At 31.8% G+C, this 25,119-nt stretch overlaps 1 protein-coding gene across 1 annotated transcript in view; it reads left to right on the forward strand.

Moving 5' to 3' along the window:
* LOC124536643 overlaps window positions 1-25,119 on the forward strand; it is a 168,670-nt gene that overhangs the window by 129,842 nt on the left and 13,709 nt on the right. Inside the window, exons 4-5 of the mRNA XM_047113173.1 lie at window positions 9,479-9,687; window positions 10,669-10,841. Of these exons, the coding sequence (XP_046969129.1) occupies window positions 9,479-9,687; window positions 10,669-10,841 (382 nt within the window). The remainder of the gene's footprint in view (window positions 1-9,478; window positions 9,688-10,668; window positions 10,842-25,119) is intronic.

Below are 25,119 nucleotides of genomic sequence, written 5' to 3' on the forward strand. Positions count from 1 at the left end.
TTATTTATTGTGTGCCGGTTAAAAGGCTGAGTGAGCCAGTGTAAACACAGGGATAAGGGACTTTCGAGATTGATGGCGTATTGGTGATGTATAAAATCAATACTTAATAACAATATTAAATTGTATAATGCATACATGCATCCTCAAATATTAATCATACAACTACTTATATTAAAGTTATCGAAAATAGTACTTATTTTCATAGCAGTTAGAGTTATATTAAATAAATTACATATCCTAAATGATATGGAGATTTCTTATTACCACAAAGGTCTTTCACAGCTTGAAGCATTCATGGCGTAAGAACGAAGTGAAAGTACAAAAGACTGAACGATCATCAAAGAAGTTAATTACAATTTCATCTTCTCAATTATAATATTAACAACTTAATGATAATGAAAATAATGATTACACTTTCGTAATCATTATTAACCTATGGATAATTATGATACATAAGCTCCTGAATGCATTAATCATAGTTATATTATTGTATTAGCTGTGCCCGCGATCTTGTACGCGTTTGAATTTAACAAAAAATATATTATTGTAGCCTGAGTTACTTCTTATTATATCAGTTATCTGCCAGTGAAAGTCCCGTCAAAATCGGTCTAGCCGTTCCAGAGATTAGTTGGAACAGACAGATAGACAAAAATTGTAAAAAATGTTATTTTGGTATATGTAACGTGTATACATACATAAGTATTGAATAAAAAAAGTTTTTTTAATATTACAAACAGACACTCCAATTTTATTATATGTATAGATGATAGTGTACTGTTGACTAAGTAGTCAAACACGTAAAGCTTAAGGAGTGTGGGTTCGAAGCCAGGCAAGCGCCACTTAATTTACATGTTAATAATAAATTCAATTTGTGTTTATAATTCATTTCACGCTCGGCGATGAAGATAAACTGTAAGGAAATTTTAAAATGTCTATAAGAATTTGCCTTACGTGTATCCGCCGTTCTAAACTGGAAAAACGTATTGGAATAAGCCCCAAGCCTCCTGAGTCCAGTGGTGGGACAAAAAGCAAAAAGTGTAGTCACTTTCATCAGGTGATCCCACTTGTTTGCCACCTATAACATAAACTTAGAATAAAAATCCTTAAATTAATGTCTCTAAAAACATACAACATACACCTTTGTGCATTCTTAAAATAGAGTATAAGAGTTTAATAATATTTCAGTGAAAAACAACAAATAAAAGTCAAACCTATAACATTATTTTGATTTAAAAAAGTAAGTAAAGGAACAGTTGCCGTGAAATATTCACATTTATTTTTATATACGAGGGACAGGATTCAAACAATTCATGGACCTTAAAAGAAGTGTCCCTTAGGACAGCTCCTTAGTCTTTAGTGTCAAATAACGAATAAACAACCTAAAGTCATCGAAATAAAGTTCAAATTCCTAAACAAATAATGTCAAAGCCTCTATACTCCTTAAAGAGGCAACCCTATATTTTATTCATAAACACTTAGTTTTTATTTGAATAAAGAATCGTTACACGAACAACTTATTTGGATAATTTTAGATAACATTGTTGCTTTAAATAAAATAAATCGATTGAATTCAATATTACTTGTTTCGTTTCGATTTTCAAATTATTATAATCTAAAAGAGAACAGGCATTTTAAATACAAAATTTTACGAAACGTATCTTGAGAAAGTTATAACCACTTTGGTGTACTTTACGAAATTCGTTCGTTTCCGCTAACACAAACGTAATGATTTGCGTTCAAATTTCCATTTCCCAACAGACGTACTTGTGACCTATTTGATTAAATCTGACAAGTGGAGGCGAGTCCTTAGCTAAAGCATCGTTAGTATGAATGCCGCTTGGTCAGTTTAGATCATTCAGATTATTTCGCACTCTGCATACTTGTCAATATATTGTTTAAATGTAGCTCTTGCTATAAGTGCATATACGTCATTTTTAAAAGGAGGAACACAGTTTAATATTTCAATGAAGTCGTAATTTGGAACGGCTGTGACTATTTATTTGGGGTCTTCCAATGGTATTCTAATAAACAGATATGTTATATCCATACTAAACAACAGAAAAAAGTGTACCGCGCCGGGGACCGTTTATTTTACATTTCGTTACAAGTAAAAAGGATAGCTTGATAAAAACAATAAGTAAAAGGGATAACTAGACATTTTAATTACGCAAATGGTATTACTACGTAATTATGATGTATTATAACGTATTACTACGTAAAATGACTAAAGGCAAACGTCCCAATTGGGACGTTTTCTAGTCTTCACTTTTTGCACGTTAATAACATATCTGTTTACTAGAACATCATTGAGGTCTTCCCTAATTTGTTTTCTTCCATATCGAATCTTATAATCATTCAATTCAATATTAATCATTGCTTTCTTAATTAAAAAAGTAGATATGAAATGGTCCACCTTATAATAAGTGGGCTTGTCACCGATAGCCGTTGACATCGAAATAAATATCAATCATCACGTCAACTTTAAAAACTAAGACGTTATATCTCCTTTGCTCGTATCAACGCTTCAAACTTCCATTTTGTTTTTTTTTTTTAATATGAGACAACATCACATACATTACTCTGATCCCAATGTAAGTAGCTGAAGCACTTGTGTTATGGAAATCAGAAGTAACGACGGTACCACAAACACCCAGACCCGAGACAACATAGAAAACTAATGGTAATCTACATCGACTCTTCCGGGAATCGAACCCGGGACCTCAGAGTGGCGTAACCATGAATACCGGTGTACACACCACTCGACCATGGAGGTCGTCAAATAGCTAAGTCGTCTATAGCTAAGGATTGCTGTTTCAGGGTTGAATACGTAACTGATAATTGAGATGTTCAATTGTTTTTGTCACAACGGCTACAATATTACAAGGTGCCAGAAATGATTTTACCAACTTCACTTAAATCATGGACTAAAATTTGTCGATCTGACTTTTACGCTTAGTATGTGGTATGCAAGGGATTTTGGTGGCTATTCGCAAAAGTGTCACGTATGACTCTGCTACGTGACGCAACGCTGCGGGAAGCCTTGAAAACGGACAAATTAGAGCCAATTTTTTTCTTGGCTAACTGACAGACTAATATGCCATTTTTAAATGGAGGGGCACAGTTTAAAATTTCAATTAAGTCGTTCGATTTATTAGCATATATCTAGAATTGGAACGACTCTGACTTTACATGTACGATTGCGAATTACAGAAATAAAAAATATATAGCTAATATTGTAAAATAAAGAAATAGTGCATTCTTGGTCTGAAGTTCTTTTACGCGGCTTAAAATAGATTGAACGAGCAGAAATCTTCACGTAAGGAAAAACCGTTATACAAGAGACTTCCATTCCTTTATCCTTTTTCTTTTATAAACGATTTTATATCAAATTATTTAAAGTTATCTTTTGTTCTTACTTTAATTCACACAGGATTTTAATAACCATTACATTACTTATCGTGTTCATTTAATTGTTCTCAAATATTGTTATATTTTAGTATTGAATACATAGTATAAATAAAATATACTTTATACAAGTACTTTTGAATCAATCTAATTTTCGTCATTTTCACATACATTCGACCGAGAAGATCCTGCAAAATATTGACAGTTAGCAAAAGTTACAAGTTTTATAAAGTTAGCCAAATACATACAAATGGATATAATCACATATATCCTGCCTAGAATTAGCTCCACGCCTTTATATCATCTATATAATCCAATATTTGATATAACGAAAACACCTTAATTCCAAGCGGGCGTTACAATCTTTATCATTTATATTAGCAACAACAATACATAACTACATTTCGTTACGTAAAAGAAAAGATATTAAATTCATATATTGATAAAAGCACCATCCTCTAGTACTTCATGCAAATACAGGTGACATTACCGAGGCACAATACGCTTCACGGGCGCTGAGCACGTTTCTTTTGATGTTTATTACTTATTCACATGTCTAACGATACACGTTAGGCATGGATATACCCATACAGATATTTCCTTAAGGATTTGTGATTGAGACAGTCAGAAATTTGACTTTTAACCGAGCTTGCTCGACTGACTTTGCATTTACTTGGCAGTTTCCTAAGGAAGGTAAAATCAACTCGGATAAAGTTTAAGTGTGGCTCGTTAAATCGTTTGCTTTAATTGGGTGCAGTCTTTGTTTGCACAGTTTAACTAGTTAATTACAATTATAGATATTTATTAAAGTGTTTAATATAATGGGCGACTTTATTCAATTTTAATTCTAATTTTAAAAATGAATTCAATAGTTACTCCCATTAAGGAGCAAAACAGTTTCGATACTATATATTAAATAAAAAAATTCTAAATATTTAAGATATTAAATGTTGAAATGAATTAACGAAAAAATAGCAAAGGCGCCTGTTACATATTTACCTCTCATTAAAAACAACACCTTTAGGGAACAAACTTGGTCTACATTATATGTTTTCTCCACAATTCTCAGTTAAAAGCCCTATAAGATTCGAATGTTTGACGCGTTTATGTACGATTTTTCGCCCGTATGTTTTATTTTCTATGGGAGTAGGTGAAAAGTCGGCAATGTCGGCATTCGGTTGGATTAACACAGTATAGATTGAGTTTTATGAAAGGTCGATACCCCTTGTGTGAGGGATCATAAAACATTCATATTACTTCAAATCCCCGAACGACGACTTATGAAAATAAATGTTTAAAGTTAAAAACAAACGTTGAGTAAAAATTTCAATATATATTTTTTTTGTAATATCTATGTATGTACCTATCCTTAGATCTTTAAAATTACACGACCGATTTTGATGCGGTTTTCTTCAATATATTGAAAGTCTATAAGTATAATTCATTCACAATTTAGTAAAGAAATTTTAGAAGTTTCTAATGTGATGTTGTATATAAAAAAAATCTATAATATATTTAGTATCAGCATTGCACCCGCGCGTAGCCGGAGCTAGCAATAGAGATATAAGTGCATGTACTATTAGTGAGGTTTGAATATTTCTAACCTACAAATTGCAACCGTTCTATTTTCCAAAGAATATCAACTTTAAAGTCAATGTAACTTCCATTGTGAAGAGAATCTTTACCGTAGCTGTTGTTACAGCTATAGTTTCCGCGTGCGAATGCGGTCACGGACCATGATCGCCTCGTTTGTGACAAGGCGAGCTTTAATTGAATTAATTGGATGCAAAATATATACAAAAAGAAATTTATTAAAAAAAATTAACGAATGTATGGAATTAACTTTATCAAGAGTACTGTCTAAAAGTCAAATGGAAATAAATGAATTGAGAAATAAATATAACTATCACTACATAGTATGACAAAGTCGCTTTCTCTGTCCCTATATCCCTATGTATGCTTAGATATTTAAAACAACGCAACGGATTTTGATGCGGTTTTTTCATCATTTTTGTCATCATTTCACCCGTACCTAGTTATCCAATAAAACCTTTTTCGAAATGCCTTCATTCTAAATAATCTTTGTGTTTTAGTATAAGTATTGTCATTTGGTTGTATAGACGTAAGAACTCGTATATTAGTAAATATATATAGCTATGAATAATATCAATATCCGTCTATACAGAAGAAACAAGAAATATATCCCGAAGGAAACATTAAATAGAAATCTATACATAAATTCCTGTGTCATTCCGTAATGGACGGACAATCAGATAAACGATCGTCGATGTGAAACATGCTGTATCGTGACCCCGATATAAACGGGACTTTATTGACATATACATATATATATGCTGTTATAGGAATCAGCTTGTCCATCAGTTATTATAAAAATCAAATCAAACTTTTTTTATTTTTTAGGATTCCGTATACAAAGTTTTAAGCGGACCATAGAGTTAGTAATAGTATATATTTATTAATAAGTAAATAGTAGTAACAATATGCTATCCGTCCGCCCGTCTGTACGTCTGTCACCAGATCGTATTTCACGAATCAAAGGTTGACTACTACTAATAAACAGCAACAGCAAACATAAAATAAATATTTAAGGGGAAATGATTTTTTGCTTTTTTTGTAGAGAGTGTACGGAACTTTGGTTTTAAATAGATAGGCCAGCAAAAGATCTTTTTTATTTTAGACATTCTTGCTATATTAACCATTCCTTGCATCACCAATGTCAGCCTTGGGAAGTAAGATGTTATGTCCCTTGTGTTCTAATTACACTGACTTACTTACCATAGAAACTAAAACAAGATAGTATAATATATGATGAGTGGTACCCTTACACAAATCCATACCATCAATACTTTATTGTACAAGACATTTAAATCACAAAATACACTCGTACATAAGTGCTATTATCGCTAATTTGTTCTCAAAGAAAAACTTAACAATCTCGCTTATTGAATTAATAATAATAATATTCTTGTATAAATTTATCCTCCGGAAAATATATACGTCTAAAAAATATGGGTTCTTGTAGGACACTCTTACTAATTACTTCACCTTTTACCATTCGATTTTCAACTTTGAACGAACAACATAGAGTATAATTTTCAATAACATTATCATGACGACGTTCTGTTTTCTATCTATTATCTTGCTTTTAACTTAGCTGTATACAAAGCAATTTGAACTCTGATCTATTCTGTTAAAACACAAATTAGATTAAAGGTCTTAACAAGGGACACATGACATCCACTACATCAAAATCGAGTGTTCCATTTTCAAATTAATTCCGAACCGTTTTCTAATTGGCGCGACGTGACTCGTCTGTGTTCGGATCTAATCATCGTGTTTGAGTTTCGCGTGTAATTTGTATTTAGTGCTTTGTGATTCCCGCTTTGTGTGATTGGGGGAGATCGAATAGATTTTTATAAAATAACTCTACACACAACAACAACAGCCTGTAAATTCCCACTGCTGGGCTAAAGGCCTCCTTTCCCTTTGAGGAGAAGGTTTGGAACATATTCCACCCCGCTGTTTCAATGCGGGTTGGTGGAATGCACACGTGGCAGAATTTCTGTGAAATCTGTCACATGCAGGTTTCCTCACGATGTTTTCCTTCACCGCTGAGCACGAGATGAATTACAAAGACAAATTAAGCACATGAAACAGCGGTGCTTGCCTGGGTTTGAACTTGCTATCATCGGTTAAGATGCACGCGTTCTAACCACTGGGCCATCTCGACTCTACACACAAAGTTCACTAATTAAAATAATGTCACCGACAAAGAAGAAAGCCTTAAGCGCCAATATTTACGTATTGGAATATGAGGTTTACAGTCTTTACATTAAATCTCAATATCCAAAAATACCATTTTTACATATGGTATTAGTAACAGACGACATTTATAATTCTATCACTAAAATAAATAATGTATAATCTACAAGAATATGAAATTCACGCTGTCTCGTTAATATTATAAACTTAAAGCCGGTGAAACTTCGAAGCGCGGATACTTATGTAATAATATTATGTAGTTAAACCTTCCCGGAATCTGCATCTTCAGGTATCTTGCACGTGTTCTACTAGTTATTTTTCAGACAGGCATTATATGAAAATATCTCACTCATCAGGTAACACATATAAGATCTATTATATTCTTATATTATTATTATTATGTCCTTTATCCTTTATCACCAAAGATTATCTGTGCGAGAAGCGATAAGGCCGCCGTTGTCACCATTTTTTTTCAAATATTTTGTGCTTCTCTTATATATTCACCAAATCAAGTGTTGTGCAATAAAGTATTTAAATTATAATAAATATATATTAGTTGCCGACGGCGGCTTCGCTTGCGTTATAGGTTTTACTAGACAGTCATAAAAAGTAGCCTATGTTCTACTTGGGATTCAAGCTTACAAACACCGTCAAATTTCGTTATTGGTTTGGTTCAGAAGCAACAGACAAACAGTTACTTTCTCATAATATTAATATAGAAGGTATATATTATACTTATGTATAGACTTATAGATATAATTACCATGATTGATGAAGTCGATTTATTTACAAGTATCTTGTATCACAATCTGATCAGCTTAAAGATGTTCTTAACGGTGAACCGTACCTTCGGAGATCGTGAGTTCGATTTTAGGTATATGTAACGTATAATGTCGTGAGGCTGTCTCACCGGTTCACCTTTAAATGTTCGCAAAGGTCATAAGGCAATCGAGCTATGTATATTAACTGTCATATGAGTTTAGAATTAAAATATCATTTTAAAATATAAACAATAAGTCAGCAAATATTGTATAATATAATTGGTTTAAAAACTCATTAGATTCGATGAAGATACCAGTAACTTGATGTAGGTATAGATAGTTCATTCACACCAAAAGCAATAACATATAACCATCAATAACCCACTAACATTAAAATTCCAAATGTACAGACCTCTCCCAAGATGCACCAATGTTTCCTGTCCTCCAAAGTCTTACTCGGGTTATTGTATCCATGATTAACTATATCAGAGTTGGAATTAGGGAATCTGGGCTAGTAGTCCCGAGACACAAAGAGGAACAACACTGAATTTAAAAACTATATAATTCGGAAAAAATGATACAATTATGTTTTAATTGAAAAACTGTCAGAAATCCTTCAAATTAATTCGTATAATAATAATTCGAGGCCACTCCGTTGCTGTCCTGAAGACTCTGAATCACTCTCACTCACTAAAATGAGCTGAAGTTTACAAGTTACCTATTTTACATTGCTATTTGGCATCAAAGTATCATGCACTTTTATCAAATAGCTAAATCCAAAAATTCCGATCGAATAAGTGTTCGTTCGTCAGTAGCTGAAGGCAGCGATCATTACGAAAGCCTCATTAGTCCGTGGATCGAGTTCCGCAAAGGCTTTCATTAGAACCGACCGCCATTTTCTAGAGCCAATGAAAATTTCTCCGAGCACGTGGTACCGATGTATCGGCTTTGTTCATGTTGAGAAATTGTTTTATTACTTTTCCTTTAAGCTCACAAATTCTTTGAAAGGAGGTTGTTATCAAAAAGTTGGTATATATAGCAATTGCAACTCACCATAGACAAATGTGTAATGCCTTGAACATAAACGAGATTTTTATTTATTTACTAATTTAACTCAGCACATCTACTTGGTGGTAGGGCTTTGTGCAAGCCCGTCTGAGTCAGTACCACCCGCAGATCAGATATCATCAGATTGAATGAGCAAGAGTAATTACAGGCACAAGGGACATAACATCTTAGTTCCCAATTTTGGTGGCGCATTGGAGTGGTTAATATTTCTTACTGCGACATTGTCTATGCACAGTGGTGACCACTTATGGCTCATATGCTCGTTCGCCATCCTATAGCGTTAAAAATCATCAATAGAAATTTGAGATCGAACTATATTAAAATTAAAAAAAACATACATACGTGCAAAAATTAGCTTCTATTTGTGATCAAAGTTACTTTTCAGTTTTGCTATAAAATATTGTCTTTTTTGAATGATGATTTATTTAGCACCATTAGTATAATGTATTCTTCTTTCACAGATTGCGTTCACCTGCAACTGTACAAGGACCTTAAGGAAAGACAGAAGAACGGGCAGACGAAAGCATCGCTGTCACTCCAGCAGTACCTCGGCTTTGAGTCAGGCTTTACTCTGGACAAGGAATCCAACACTCTCGCGATTCTGTGCGAGGATGTCGTACCAGTGCTTGCGTTTGACACGAGAGAAATACTTATACAGTGGAGAGTGAAGGTTAGCTCTTAATTATATTAACTTCAAACCCATTCTTAACATAAATAAATAACATATGCTTCGCTATCGAACTTAATTGCTCATAATTTTAAAAAGAAATAGAACACATTTGTAAAAGAATAATGTTGAATTTAAATAACCAATAACAGATATACATTAAGATTTCGAAGTTAAAACAATGTTTAAATATTATCGAAAAAAAACTACCATATGAAAAAATTGCCTTATTTTTATTATAATTGTTATTATATAAATTGAAAATGATGTTGAACGAAAAAAAACTAAAGAATTAGATATTTAACTGACAATTAATTTGATGATAATAATTATGCAAATTGAAGAGAAATTAAACGTAAAACTCAAATATGTAGATATACATGACAGTCGAACTCTTGATCTATGATTCAAAGGCCAGTTTAACTTGTATTCACTTTGTACGAAAGGTAACCCTTTCGTGCATAGTGTAGTGAGTTATCAATTCATGCATAATGTTGAAATACTGCTAAATTCAAATATCGAACTCGCAATAACGCTAAAACCATTTTCTCGCCAGTTCGCTAAGTACTAAATACCGAAGAGTTGTCAGTCAGCCGTCGTTTTATTTATTTAGGTCAACATTAACTCATTCAACATTCATCGACGCTAAGCCATTATTACGCTTTAATTTATTATAATAAAAGGCAGAACAACAGTCAAAATGAAGCAGACAATGTATTCATGATTTATCAATTCCAGAACTAAATATTACGTTTCATTTTTTTTATTTAGATTGAAACTAAGTTAAATTATAACAACGTAGAATATTACGAGGCTTTGACAATATCGTATATCTCACCGACCACAGATAAAATATTCAAATGACGTAACAACATTGACAGTTAAGATATTAGAATGTGGCAAGTTCTTATTGGAAACAGCCCTGACCATATTAAAAACCTTTAGGTATTATTGTATAAAGTCTTTAAATCGGATTTCTTTCAGGTTCAACACAATCTAGGCAGTAGTAAAGAATTCGCAGCTGTCATCATATCAGCTCCAACCCCAACAGGGATTAAGGCTGGACCGGTGAGGTTACACGCCTGTGGACCCAGGCTTGCATTGTGTGCCTCTCGACCTCCTGAAGTGCTGGCGCTTTGGGATATTAAACTGTTAAGGTAAGAAGTCGTAAAACTAGAAGCATTTATTTATAAATAAATGACTTCTCGATTTACATCACAAACAAACACGATTGGGTTGAATATATTGCATGAATCCCCTCGAGTAACCCTCACGAACAGGCGATAAAAAGCATATGCACCAAATAGCCATTCATCTGTTATCGAATCAAGACAAAGCAGCTCCGATTGGAATTCTGCTATTGTCGAGGACCCCTAATCTTCCAAATCGACTTCCTTCAGAACATCATCAATATTTCATTGCGGTGAAACCATTTATTTGTCTTTACCGAGTTTGACCCAGTTTTTCACGTCATCGTGGATTCGTTTCGATATTTAAACCGAAGTGACATTTCTGGACACTTTCCGATGATATATTGGATTGGAAGTATTTTTGTAGCATACATACATTGAAATTCACTCGATACAATATCAACTACCAACTCGTTCACATTCACCAATTATGATTTGTTTTTGTGGTTAATTTTCATCGAAACAGATTATTTTCAAATAAATAGTCATACTCTACACTTTTTTATATAATAAAAAGGTAATTCTTGTGGATAATTTTTGTTGCTAAATCGTCTTCGCCAGTTTTAAAGATTAAAGCGTTCTTATTTTAATGTTTATTTAAATAGAAGGAATTAAATGTAAATTCGTGCGCTAAACTACTTAACTATCCGCTTAAAGTTATGTAATATTAATTCACCGACCGAAATTTGCCGAAAACTTTTAATTAGTCACATGGAGTTTTTGCTCAAAGCCTTACCTCAACACGGCTGAAAATTTGCAACGGAAAGAGTCGTTTTCCGACGTAACTTCCACCTTTACTTTTCCACTTCTAGCGTAGTTGCCTTTTAGTCTTCTATCTGATTTTCGGTAAAGACGTAACTTTTTCAACATTCAAGCCTTGTTGGTTTAATACCTTTGCATTTTTCGCAGTTATTATTGAAATTATTATTTTATATTTTGTTTGTTGTTTATACAAATTAACGTTGGATACAATACGAAACAAAGTTTGTCGGAAACGTTTCAAAACTTTACAATTTCCCTGTCGAAACGTACCCAAAGATAAACATTAACGAAAGACATCGTAATAAGCTTTGAAAGATTTAGACGCCTACTTCCAACATTTCGCAAAGTTATGGAGATAATTCAAATAATTTTCGGGGATTCGGGAAGTAAGGAGATAAATCTGCCTGCAAATGAAAAATCGTCAACCTATCCTAACTTAACCTAACTTTTTTGATTTTCGTATCTTGAAAACCATAAATTCAGAAGATATGAAATGAAAAAAGTGTGAAACGATTTTAATTGCAGCTCGTTTGTAATAAAACGGTGCTTATCGTGAAAGTAAATGGACTGGAAAAAACAATAGAATACCGAATATAATAAAACAGATAATCTAGAAATAATAAGAAGATCTGAATCGTTGGTCTTTTCGCTAATTACCATTAATACAAACCCGATTAGTATAAAAAATACATTAGGTCAGCAATAAAACGATATTTAGCATGAAAAGGGAGTAGAAACTGCCCTTAAATGGACCCTTAAACCGCACTCGCCGACAATTTGTCGTCGATTTCGAGGACCTGTCCATAAATCATGTCGGTTAGTGTTTGTCGGCGCGCCCAGCCGTCACTGTCAATAACATTGAGTGCTGCTGGTCTTTTGTTCATATTTTTTTTTATTTTATAATTGTTTTTCGAAGAAATATTATATTAATAAAAATAATACAGAAGAGTCTGTATTATTTTTATTAATATAATATTTCTTAGTCTTCACTACATATTATAAAACAAAGTCCCCAGGTCAGGTCAAATGTAAAAAAATCTTATGTGAAGTCGGGACCAACTAGTCAGTTATAAATCCTGCTTACTTGAAATAAGCGATTAGTGGACATATGCATGTCATAATTACAAACAAATATTGTTTAGTAAATGATTACTAAAACAATACCGTCTTCTTTTTTCGAATGAGAAATCAGTGATGACAGAAAGAGATATATGGGTCTTGAAATAAAAGTTTATAAACAAGATCCAACCAAAATCCTCTTAAGCATCTATTTCTATAAATTTTCATGACATTTAAAAAAGATAGATGCCAACTGTTAATAATGTCGTTTTATTTTTGTTGATCACAACATTTATAATGGATAATAATACCAAAATCTCCGTCTAGAATTTTTCCAAGAGAATTTATCGGCTATTAAAGCCGATGAAGAGTTACTTATTTTCCGATAGGCGATAATGGATGCCGCGAAGCCATCACACTGCTATTTATCTTTTAATAGCAAGAGCTAAAGCCTTATATGTGGATATATATACACATACTCCACACTCTAGATTTATCGCGTTGCTTCTGCCAAATTCAAGTTATATTCTATATTATATACAACTAGCAACCCGCCCCCGCTTCGCACGAGTGTAACACTGATACTAAATATCCTACGGAATTTATTTACGACAACACCTTGGAAACTTCTAAAATTATCAACATTTCTTTACTATATTGTCCATGTATTATATACAAAAACCTTCCTCTCGAATCACTGTATCTATTTAAAAAAACCGTATCAAAATCAGTTGCGTAGTTTTAAAGATTTAAGCATACATAGGGATATAGGGACAGAGAAAGCGACTTTGTTTTATACTATGTAGTGAAGTAAAAACTGCTTCCGATTCGTAAAAAAGATATTTCCCTGAGAGGATCTGGCGAAAGTAAATCGGCAAGATATTTATGAACTTTTCAATTTGTTGATTATTTTTCGAAATGGAAAAAGTATTTATGGTTAATTCCCTAAGGTCGTAATAAGTTTTTGTTCATAAAATGTTTTTCAACATTTTCTTGAACCAATAATTAGTCGGCTTTCTAACAAATGGACCATCTGATAGTAACTTATCACGATACACTTTAGCACTGTGGAATATAATTCCATCAATGCACCACCAACCATGAAACTGAGATGTTATATCCCGTAATGTTATTTGGCGGTAGAATGACACACATAAATCGAGTAGGCTTTTACAAGCACTTTTGAATCGTTATACAACTATATTAAGTGAAGCTATCACCGGTTCTGAAAGTAGATTCTATCAAGAAGAACGGGCGAGACACACAAATCGTAAGAGTTTAGTAGATTAAATCATTTATAAAATTTGCAAGACATTTTAATAAAATTTGCAAGTAATTAATACAAATCGTGATCGCGCTGAATGTTGACAGGAATGCAAGAAATTCTCAGTTAAATCGCAATTCCCCATCGCCCGGGCGACAAATGGACCGGCTCCCGTCGCCAGTCGGGACGGAACGAGCTAGGAATTTTATTTTCGTTCCCTCTATTGTTCCAATGTCCAAATGTTTCGACAAATGACAATCAGAGCACTGAAATTTAAAACCAAATCGAATTAAAATATTATTGACGACGACGGTATGTGCACCGGTTGTCATAGATACGCCACTCCAAGGTTCTAGGTTCGATTCCCGGCCGAGGCCATGGAGAAAAAGATCATTAGTTTTCTATGTTGTTTTCTTTTTTCTATGGGTATGGGTATTTGTAGTACCGTCGTTACTTCTAATTTTCCATTTACACAAGTGCTTTAGCTATATAATGCGGCTACCATCACTAATACTAACTTCAGAAATTGACTGATTCAATGGGAAAATTTATAATACACACATATCATAGTAAAGATAACTTAGCTAGAAATTTAGCAAAAAATCGTTTTATGTTATACCTTCAATCTAGACTCCTTTAAGCCCCTTATTGTACTCATTTGAAAAAGGAATTTGTATCTATAATAATTAATAAATAATTCTTGTGTAATATTAATTAGTCTATCATTCGATATCGTACATGGCCTATATTTCGCAGAGAGGCGATTTTTGGTAATATTCCGACGAATTCGTCAATAATGACCTGTCTCATCAGCGTGATGGATCATTTTCAGGGACCGGCTGTTACGTTCATTATAAACTTATTGTGACATATCGAATATATCTTTCGTTCAGGATCATTTAAAAATTTCGTACAGATTATAAACTTCACGGCGTTGAATTTTGTGGAAATTAAATTATTAATTTTATGCAACGTTTTAGTTCTTTTCAAACTCGTCAGATGTCGCTAGTTGCTTATCATACTTTTATTATAATATTTCAAATTAAAATAATCGAATGAATGCTGTAACTCAAAATTAGTTATTATTTTATGTATAACAATTTGGTACCGTTTTGCATATTCAGTATGTCCATAAATATGTATTTAATTAATAACAATTTATTTAATCTAGGTACTAGGTAAAGTAGTTAGAACACTGAAAACAAAAGCTTTACAATCAACTTTAATGAAGGCTAAAGACACACAAAACAAATCTTACAAAACGTAATTTAACTTTAATAAAATAGTTAGTTAAATTAAACTTTTAAAAACTTGAATATGTACCGAGTAGTATTAGTTAATCTATACCTACTAATATTATTAATGATAAACTAACTCTATCTATTTGTCTGTTTAGCACTCTAGTGCACAACCAAATCTAAACTAAATTTGATGAAATTATTTTATTATTAATTAGTTATATAGATAATTTGTTATTAAGCGAGTTTAAACCCGAAGCACAACCTATTATAAAATGCGAGCAAAGCCACGGGTGGCAAAGTGTATAAATAAATCAAAACCGTTTATTCCAGTTACATATGCTACTTATAATTAAACCTAATAATCTTGATGCATCTCGAACTAATGGCTGTAGCTATCGAACACAGTAACAGGATATAATGATAAATCACTCGGTTGCGCCCGTAACAGTGAATCAATTAATCAGACAGCTCGTATTACAACTTTATCAGATATTGACATATTTTATTTAATAACACATAATAAAATTTAAACCTCATTACACGATGGCAGAATCTTATATTTCATCTGCCCATAAATTTTTAAAAGAAAAAAAAACTTCAAAAGTGTGATTTGAAATCGGAATTCGAATGGAATCGAAAAAAAACGAAAAACTCTTTATAAAAAAATATTCGTTTTGCAGAACCAACACATCTGCATAATTGTAATGAATGCATCTTAACCGAGATGCTGATAATACCTTTCGTTACAGCACGTAACTGTTAAATGGATTAAACAGAAAACATTGTTAACTCTTAATTTTGTAAACCGAGCGTGTAAATTCGAGAGTTTTCTCGTTAACTACCCGTGAATATGTTTAATTTAAAGAAAAACAAAACGCTTCTGATACGAACCGTACTCAAATTACATTTAAATAAATATACGTTATTAAACGAAATGAGCCGAGAGGGCCCAGTGGTTATATTCTGAATTTCCCACTGTTGGGCTAAGGCTTTCTCTAGCTTTAAGAAGCAGTTTTGAAACATATTCCACCACGCTGTTCCAATACGGGTTAGTGGAATACACATGTAGCAGAATCTATGAAATAAGATACATGCAAGTTTCCTCACGATGAGGTGAAGGATTCACCGCTGAGCGCGATATGAATTATAAACACAAATTAAGCAAATTAATATTGAATGGTGCTTGCCTGGGTTTGAATCTGCAATCATCGGTTAAGATGCACGCGTTTTAATCATTACAGTGACTACTACTATATGTACTTTTTAGAGGTTTGTGTGACTTCCGAAGTTACCTATATATATACAAAATATACAAATAGTTTCAAATTTCACAACTAGGAGTAAATTAATCGTCAGTGAGCCTCCATAAATGAATTCAATAGCAATCACCAACGACCATTGATACGACTTTAATTTCGTTATTAGATCGTTACGTTGCATTTCCCCGTGGATTTGGTGTCCTACACCATGAGCTGAAGCGATTATACATATATAGTTTGGAAACAAACAGTAATATTACTTTGAACAATATAAGAAACATAAACATAACCAATAATAGTTACTGATGTATCATAAATACAAACATTTAAGGAAAACTTAGAAATGAAGTTAAATTATAATAAATATGATATAGAGAAAGGATTTACATACATAAAGATGTATATATATTTACTTATTTAGGACACGATTTTTGATCATAGAAAACAGGAGCCATTATCAAAAATATTATAATTTAAAAGAAAACAATGTCTGCAAGCGAATTTGTTCTAAATAGGTACACTAATAATGTATTATTAGTGTACCTATTTATTATACGGCTCTACTTTTAATATACCTAGTTGTATACAACTAGGTATATTAAAAGTAGAGCCGTATTAGAGAAAGAAGACAATATGGTCTCATCATTAATACCCTCTGGGAAAACCTTCTTTTTAATATATTTTGTAAGGCAGTCTTGCAAATTACGCTGATTTTACAAAAATCAAAGATATTTTATTGTATACTATTAGGAAATAGGTCAGACAGAGAAAATACTTAGAAGTAATTACTTACTAAGTACAAGGGGTTGTCGTATGACTAGTTAGCCTTCTTTCTAGACAATCCAATCGAAAAAGTGACATCAAATGAGCACATTATAAACACAATCTCGTAACAATATGTATTATTGACAAGCTGAACCTGCGGTTTTGTCCGCGCAAAATTTATTAAAAACAAAATTCCAAGTCCCGATTTACCGCCTTAGAGGTGGAGTTTCGTAAAATTCGGCTAGTGGATGTCTGCACCCTATTTTCCAAACCCTCTCCTTAATGTAAGAGGAGGCCTTATCTCAGCAGTGGGAAATGTATAGCCTGTTACTTTACTTTACTTTTTTTACTTTAGGTATTATAGTTTCTAAGGTTTCGTGATTAATCAGTGAGTGGTATTTCGCTTATATATATATATATAATATAAGTTTACATGAATTTTTACGACTTTTGGTCCGAGTCCGAGTTTATTTACTTATTCGATCAATCAATTAGCGCCGTCAAGCGGAATGAAGTATTTATTATAAAAGCCCTCATAGGTGTTTGCGAAATTAACTGCAATTAAAAAAGTGACGCTCGTGATGGATGAGTTACGGGCGGGCGTTACGGGCGAGTAGTTACGGATGGGGGGTTACGGGTTTTTTCCTGATATGTCACGCCGAATAAAGCAACGTTTAACGGTAAGGGAACGCGACCGGGGCGCTATTAATGGGATTTTATTGTTGTGTTCTTTCCTTTTTATAATTTAATATTCGGTGTTCGTTTTGTAGATTGGTCTATGAGTGATATTAAAAGGTCGTAAAGCACAGGAAATGCGTGCTTGAATATGTCGTTACGTTTACTATGTATGAGATGTTAATTGTTAACAAATTTTATGTTCTACAACAAAGTTACGTTTGTGTTAACAACTTTAATGTTCATTTATACATAACTCATATATTTTCATCCAGATTCGTACCGAAGATATATAAGAGATAAAGCAGTATATGACTGTGAGAAAAAATCCCATATATACGTATTTATAGAATTGTGTTTTGTTCTATATTTAAAATTATCATCAAGTTATAAAACAAAATAGTTCAATAACTTCTAGACATCAAACACACACAAAACACTTTTTTTTATTTCCTACTTTTACCTTAGGACTTAATATAAAGATATAGTTAACAAAATGTTTACATACGAAAAGGTCGTATGTACATATACACTCCTTTATTTCTTTTGCCCTTTTATAAATTGACTTCTACCACTGGTATTATTATTAGCCGTAATAGAATTTTTTTTTTCATAAAGTCACGTGGCCATTAACAGTTATTACAGTTCTCAGTATTCAGCAAAGGTCATCTCTATATATCGATATTGATATCGAATCTGTAATGTAATATCGGACTAATTAAACCCGCTCTCTCGAGATATTAGCGAACGTAACAATATAATCAGCCGTCACTATCATTATAATGATATCAATCAAACAAACAATTCTGTTCTATTATATTTATAGTATTATAATACAGATACTATATTTATTCATATTTATTTGTATATTTTTGTTAATTAATATTCTTTTATCTTTGTCTGATTATATGTAAGAGATGGCCCAGTGGTTAGAACGCGTGCATCTTAACCGATGATTTCGTTCGTTCAAACCCAGGCAAGCACCACGATATATATATATATATATATATATATATATATATATACATATATATATATATATATATACATATATATATATATATATATATATATATATATATATATATATATATATATATATATATATATATATATATATATATATATATATATATATATATATATATACATATATATATATATATATATACATATATATATATATATATATATATATATATATATATATATATATATGCTTATTTGTGTTTATACTTTATACATCTCGTGCTCGGCGGTGAAGGAAAACATTGTGAGGAATATGTCTAATTTCATAGAAATTCTGCCACATGTGCATTCCAAAAACCCGCATTGGAACAGCGTGGTGGATATGTTCCAAACCTTCTTCATAACTTACTTTTTACTATGTAAGTATGTACTATTGTATTTAACTAACACGACTTTGTATTTTTTAATATTGAAAAATAAAAACTACTATATTTCGAATCTGCGATAGCATCATTTACTATATTTTGTAAAATGTCGACTCAAAAGTGCTTGTAAAAGCCTACTTGAATGATGTATATTAAGATCTATTATGATCTCATTAAAGGTATTTATAATTTTATTATTTGAATCTTAATAATAAGACGTCTTTGAAGAAGCGTCGGAAGAAAACAAATATCAAAATGAAAACTAATTAAAAAACAAATTTTCCTTCAAGATCATATTTAATATTTGAATTGAAAATTTTAGATGAATCCGTGAACGCGAACTCCGTAATTGTTAAAAATGTTTCAATTTTATCTCCTTATTCCAGTAATTAACCTTTCGAACGCTAAAATTGAAAACCCGGTAACAGCCATCAGTTAAGAGTTACGTTTTAAGCGATTTTGTTTACGAATCGTGCACTAATTAACTACACAAGAGACAGCATCTTAGTTCCCAAGGTTTTTGGCGCTTTGACTATGTAAGGCATAGTTAATATTTCTTACAGCGTCATTGTCTATGGGTGATGGTGACTTACTATCAGGTGGCCCATATACTCGTCCGCCAACCTATTCCATAAAAAAAAACTAATAGTTAGACTGATTTAAGCATCCTGTATCATTTTTGGCTTTGTACTATGTTAACTATATATTATATTATTAGTAAAGGAAACCTCTGTCTATCTGTCGGACTGACTTTGATTAAATTTGGTATGAACTGTACTTTTTCATATATAAATATGTATATAACTCAATCTTTTTAATTTTTAACTTAAATAGTTAATCCCCTAAATTTGGGAGTATCTCGATAAATATTTAATTATCTAACATTATCGGACTTTTTAATTTAATACTCATTTATGTCTGCACGTAAAACTTTAGTCAAAAAGTTAATATTGGCCGTTACTAGATTTTTCAATTAAGCAACTTTCCTCAAAGGACTTTTCGATCAGTTCTATTTGGTGCCGGAAAAAATAATTATGTTATATTATATTTCATACTGGCAATCTTTTAAAGTATAGAGGTTTTAAAATTATTTTGTGTTCATAAAATGCTATTAAATACTACATAATATTCACAGAATAATTAATACAACCTTCTTACATTCGACATAATTTTTTAAGAAATATTGAAAAAAAGGCGAAATCGATTTTTTAATACATTAACGAGATACTAAAAAAAATTATTAATGTAATGTAAATAAACATTTCACCGCAATTTCATATATATTATATTAATTTAAATTCACACATTATTTAGATAAAAAAAGAGAATTAAAATATTATAATATTGTAAAACATTTTTATAAATCGATTTTAATACCAACAAAAAAACAATATTCGTCTTTATCTATGATTGTATAAGCTGTCACCGTTGGTTTTGAATGTACCTACATATCTTCACGGATTAACCGAAAAGACTCATTCACTGATTCATTCATTTTCATTCATCACTAAAATCATATTTTTTACGTGTTATATGATATTACAAAAATAATTGCTTTAGAAACGTATTTAAAAGTATCTATTATTGAACCAAAGTATAATATTTTAAACTGAAAACTTTATAAATAAAGTCGTTCAATTGGAAAACACTATAGTTTTTGTTTTCAAACAAGAAATATACGTCGAATATAAAAATCGCGAACGTTTTATAAAGTGGTATAAAGTGGAACACTGCACGGACTTTTCAACGCTATCCGATATTGTTTTAGCGATATTTCTGAATATTTCCAAAACCGTGATTAACGCAATCGATTGCTAAAAAGATTTCCATTTTAAATCCTTTATTCTCCGGATTAACTAAGAATTGTAGATAAAAATTACAGCCTGGAAATGACCCAATAGTCTTAGGCCTCTTGTCACTCAGAAGAGATTTGAAACATATTACTATTGTGAATTGGTGTAAGTATAATATAGGTTGCAGAATTTCATTTGAATAAGACACGTGCAGGTTTCCTCACAATGTTTTCCTTTACACAAAATAAGCACCTCCATGGTCGAGTGGTGTGTACACCGGTTTTCATGGGTACGCCACTCTGAGGTCCCGGATTCGATTCCCGGCCGAGTCGATGTAGATTACCATTAGTTTTCTATCTTGTGTCTGGGTGGCTGTGGTACCGTCGTTACTTCTGATTTCCATAACACAAGTGCTTTTGCTACTTACATTGGGATCAGAGTAATGTATGTGATGTTGTCTCATATTTATTTATTTATTTGGACATTCGTTTATGATGCTCAGAATTGTGTATAATAGTATTCAAAAATATAGTAATAGATTTTTTGTATTTATATTTAACTCAAAGATAAACAACCTAGAAAAAAAGAAAAGGAAGTCAGTTAGTACACAAAACACAGTGCAAAGAGAATAAAATACAAGTAATTAGTACAAAAATATACATTCATATCGTATGTATTATTTATACGAGTATATTTTTATATTTTTACTTTCATTTCACACACTAACACACCTTTCGTGTATCTCATTAAGGTTGGCCAGAGAATGCAGTAGCATTAATCTCACTTTTTGTGCAATTTAATTTGGTTATGCAATGGAGTATAATTATAAAGTCAAAAACAAGAAAATCACAATTTATTACACTAAAAATTACTGCTGTTTTCTGACGATAAGACATTTTGCATACCTGCATAATTCTCTTAAAATTTCGTTTTAATTTAATTACCAGTTTCACTAATAATAATACTTTATGTAAACAGAGACACCCTTATATTTGTGTAAATTTGTATTTGTATTTCAAAGGCAAAATGGTATATTTATTTTCCTGAGAAAATGCAATAAAAATATCTTTACTATTTGTAAAGATATTTTTAAATTGTATAAATTTAAGTGTAAATAGTAAGTGTAAAGGATCTATATTATTTTATAATCAAAATTAAATTCACACAACAAATAATTGAATCTTAAAGTAGATTTTAAACATAAATTATTCAGAAGATTCACAATCGCTTAGAGCTCACTCAAACCAACCTCAGTACACTACACTAAATTTACTTTAAATAAAAGGTCGTAACTACTGAATTTCTTGTATGACTTATTGGACATTTCGAATCTGTTATATAAACCTCATATATCGTTTAAAACGTGCTTGTTATAGGCAAACTACAATAGCAATAATTATGGAACATACAAACAATAATGCATCACACAGTAAAATTTCTTACAATTCTTTTAAGTCTTGCATACAACAATAAAAATTCTAAAAATAATATGCGAACATTTAATAAATAGCTACATAATTAGTTAACTTTGTTTCTAAGTAATAAGTTATTAAGTCAAGCATGACGTCACTGTACAAGGAACGGGTCTTAGGTAAATTATCCACAGCTTAAGAGCTTATCTGTAAGCTAGACGACGTATGCGTCGCTGCACATAAGGGACTTAATTCTATCCCATTTTCGCGATGGGGGTTATAGAGTTATGATACGGGAAATTAATGCCGCGTGAAGAAAACTTCGTATCTCATAAGTTTCATCTCAACTGATATATATCCAGGAAGCGAAGTCATAAATAACAAGCTTTCGTAATTAAACTTTTATAAAGAAAGAGCTGTGCCCGAATTGCACGCGTTTGAATTTAACAAAAACAAAAATATTATTGTAGCCTAAGTTACTCCTTATTATATCAGTTATCTGCCAGTGAAAGTCCCGCCAAAATCGGTCTAGCCGTTCCAGAGATAAGCCGGAAGAAACAGACAGACAGATAAAATTTGTGACAAATGTTATTTTGCTATATATATCTTGTATACACATAGGCATTGCGTAAAAAAAAAAATTAATGTTACAAACAGACACTTAAATTTTATTATACGGATGTATAGATGAGTTGTGCTATATTTTTTATAAAGACATTTTTATAGAACTATACATTTACGGAGGCGCGTACAGTATTATCTGTGGTTCATTAAGAATAGATCCCATAGCGACTACGCTAACCTGTATCCATCCAGGAAATTGCCCATCGCAATTCTATGATAAAAGAAGAAATATTCTTTGGAATGGTTCCAACAAAAAACGAATTAAGACAAATCTTTTAACTTTTAAAACTCAATGGTTTAACGATTAATACTTTTTATTCATAGAAGACCCTTCATAAAATAGCTACGTGATACGATTTACGAATTAATCGGAATATACGAGACAATTTTTTTAAACGTTGTAGATTATATCTGTATGCATAATAGCCCCTTCATCATAGACCGTATAACCATTTACTAGTAATTCGAAGATTAAGTGTCATAGTTTAGCTGAAAACTATTTCCTATCTATACATGTAATAAAATTGGAGTGTCTGTTTGTAATATTAAAATAGCCCTTTTTACTCAATGCATATGTGTGTATATTTTTTTTTTATTTATTTTTTTTTTTTTTATTTTTTTTTTTTTTAAGGACTACTAGTAGCTTCTACATGTTTTAATGACAAATGTAAAACAACTATACGAAAACAGCCAACATGTGAAGCTTTTTAAAGTAGCCACAACAATTACAATATCTGTTTCAAAAATAAATTAACACACAATTACAACAACATGAGTAGAAGGATTAAGAAAAAAATATACACGGTATACACGGTACATATACCAAAATATCATTTTTTACAGATTTTGTGTCTGTCTGTTTGTTCCTGCTAATCTCTGGAACGGCTGGACCGATTTTGACGGGACTTTCACGTTCACAGAACTGATCTCATAAGGAGTAACTTAGGCTACAATATTTTTATTTTGTTAAATTGTAACGCGTACAAGGTCGCGGGCACAGCTAGACTTAAATAAAACCAAACCGTGTTAACTTCAAAAGACGTAACTTTGGACGAGAATGGTAGCTCATTGGTGATGCAAGGAATAATATTTCTTACAGCGCTGAACGTGTGATTTTGACAACTTACTATAATTTGCCCCATTTGGCTTATATGATAAAATATACTTGGATTAGCCAAAATATTTGGGGTTCAAAATCGGACCAAAGGGTTAATATTATTTATATCGGCTGCACGAAAACACCGTAAGGAAACCTGCATTTGTCGAAAGACTTGGATCGTGTAACAAACTAAACCAATTTAGAGAAGACATTTTCCCAGCAGCGGGAGATTTGCAAGCTATTACTATAAATATAGCTGTGTAATGGAAGTCTAATGCATAGTGTTTAGCAAATCCACACGGACACAAAATTCACACCTCTGTTGATGTCGCTAAGATTACAGTCACAATATTGCAAAAGTCTTTTCTAGTATATATAATGTCTGTGGTCGAGTATTATGTGAACCAGTATTCATGATGATGGTTCGATTCTCGGCCGAGTTAATGTAGAATAAAATTTTAACAAAAAGAAAAACCGACTTCAAACAAAACACTATTTTAAAACAAATGAATATGCACGAAAAAGTAATAAAAATAATTGCGTATTCAACATATTTTTAGAGTCTTCCTAAGTTAAATGAAATGAAAAATATTAGACTACTTAAAAGTCGATTAACGATTATATCATGTAGTTATAATTATTGTTATATTTGGAGCCGGTGTCAGCCACGGTGCCCTTGCCCCAACAATCAAAAGAAAGAAGCGATACGAGCCCCTTGATTGATCCAGTATATTATTGTGTAAAAGGTAATTTGTAAAAAACATATTTGTTAAAGTATTCTCGTATTGTTTTTTGATAGATATACTGTAGGGTTTTATTGGCTGACACCGACTCCAAATATAACAATAATTATAACTACATGATATAATCGTTAATCGACTTTTAAGTAGTCTAATAT

The sequence above is a fragment of the Vanessa cardui genome, chromosome 17 (genome assembly GCF_905220365.1).
Source record: "Vanessa cardui chromosome 17, ilVanCard2.1, whole genome shotgun sequence".
In the NCBI taxonomy this organism is placed as follows: Eukaryota; Metazoa; Arthropoda; class Insecta; order Lepidoptera; family Nymphalidae; genus Vanessa; species Vanessa cardui.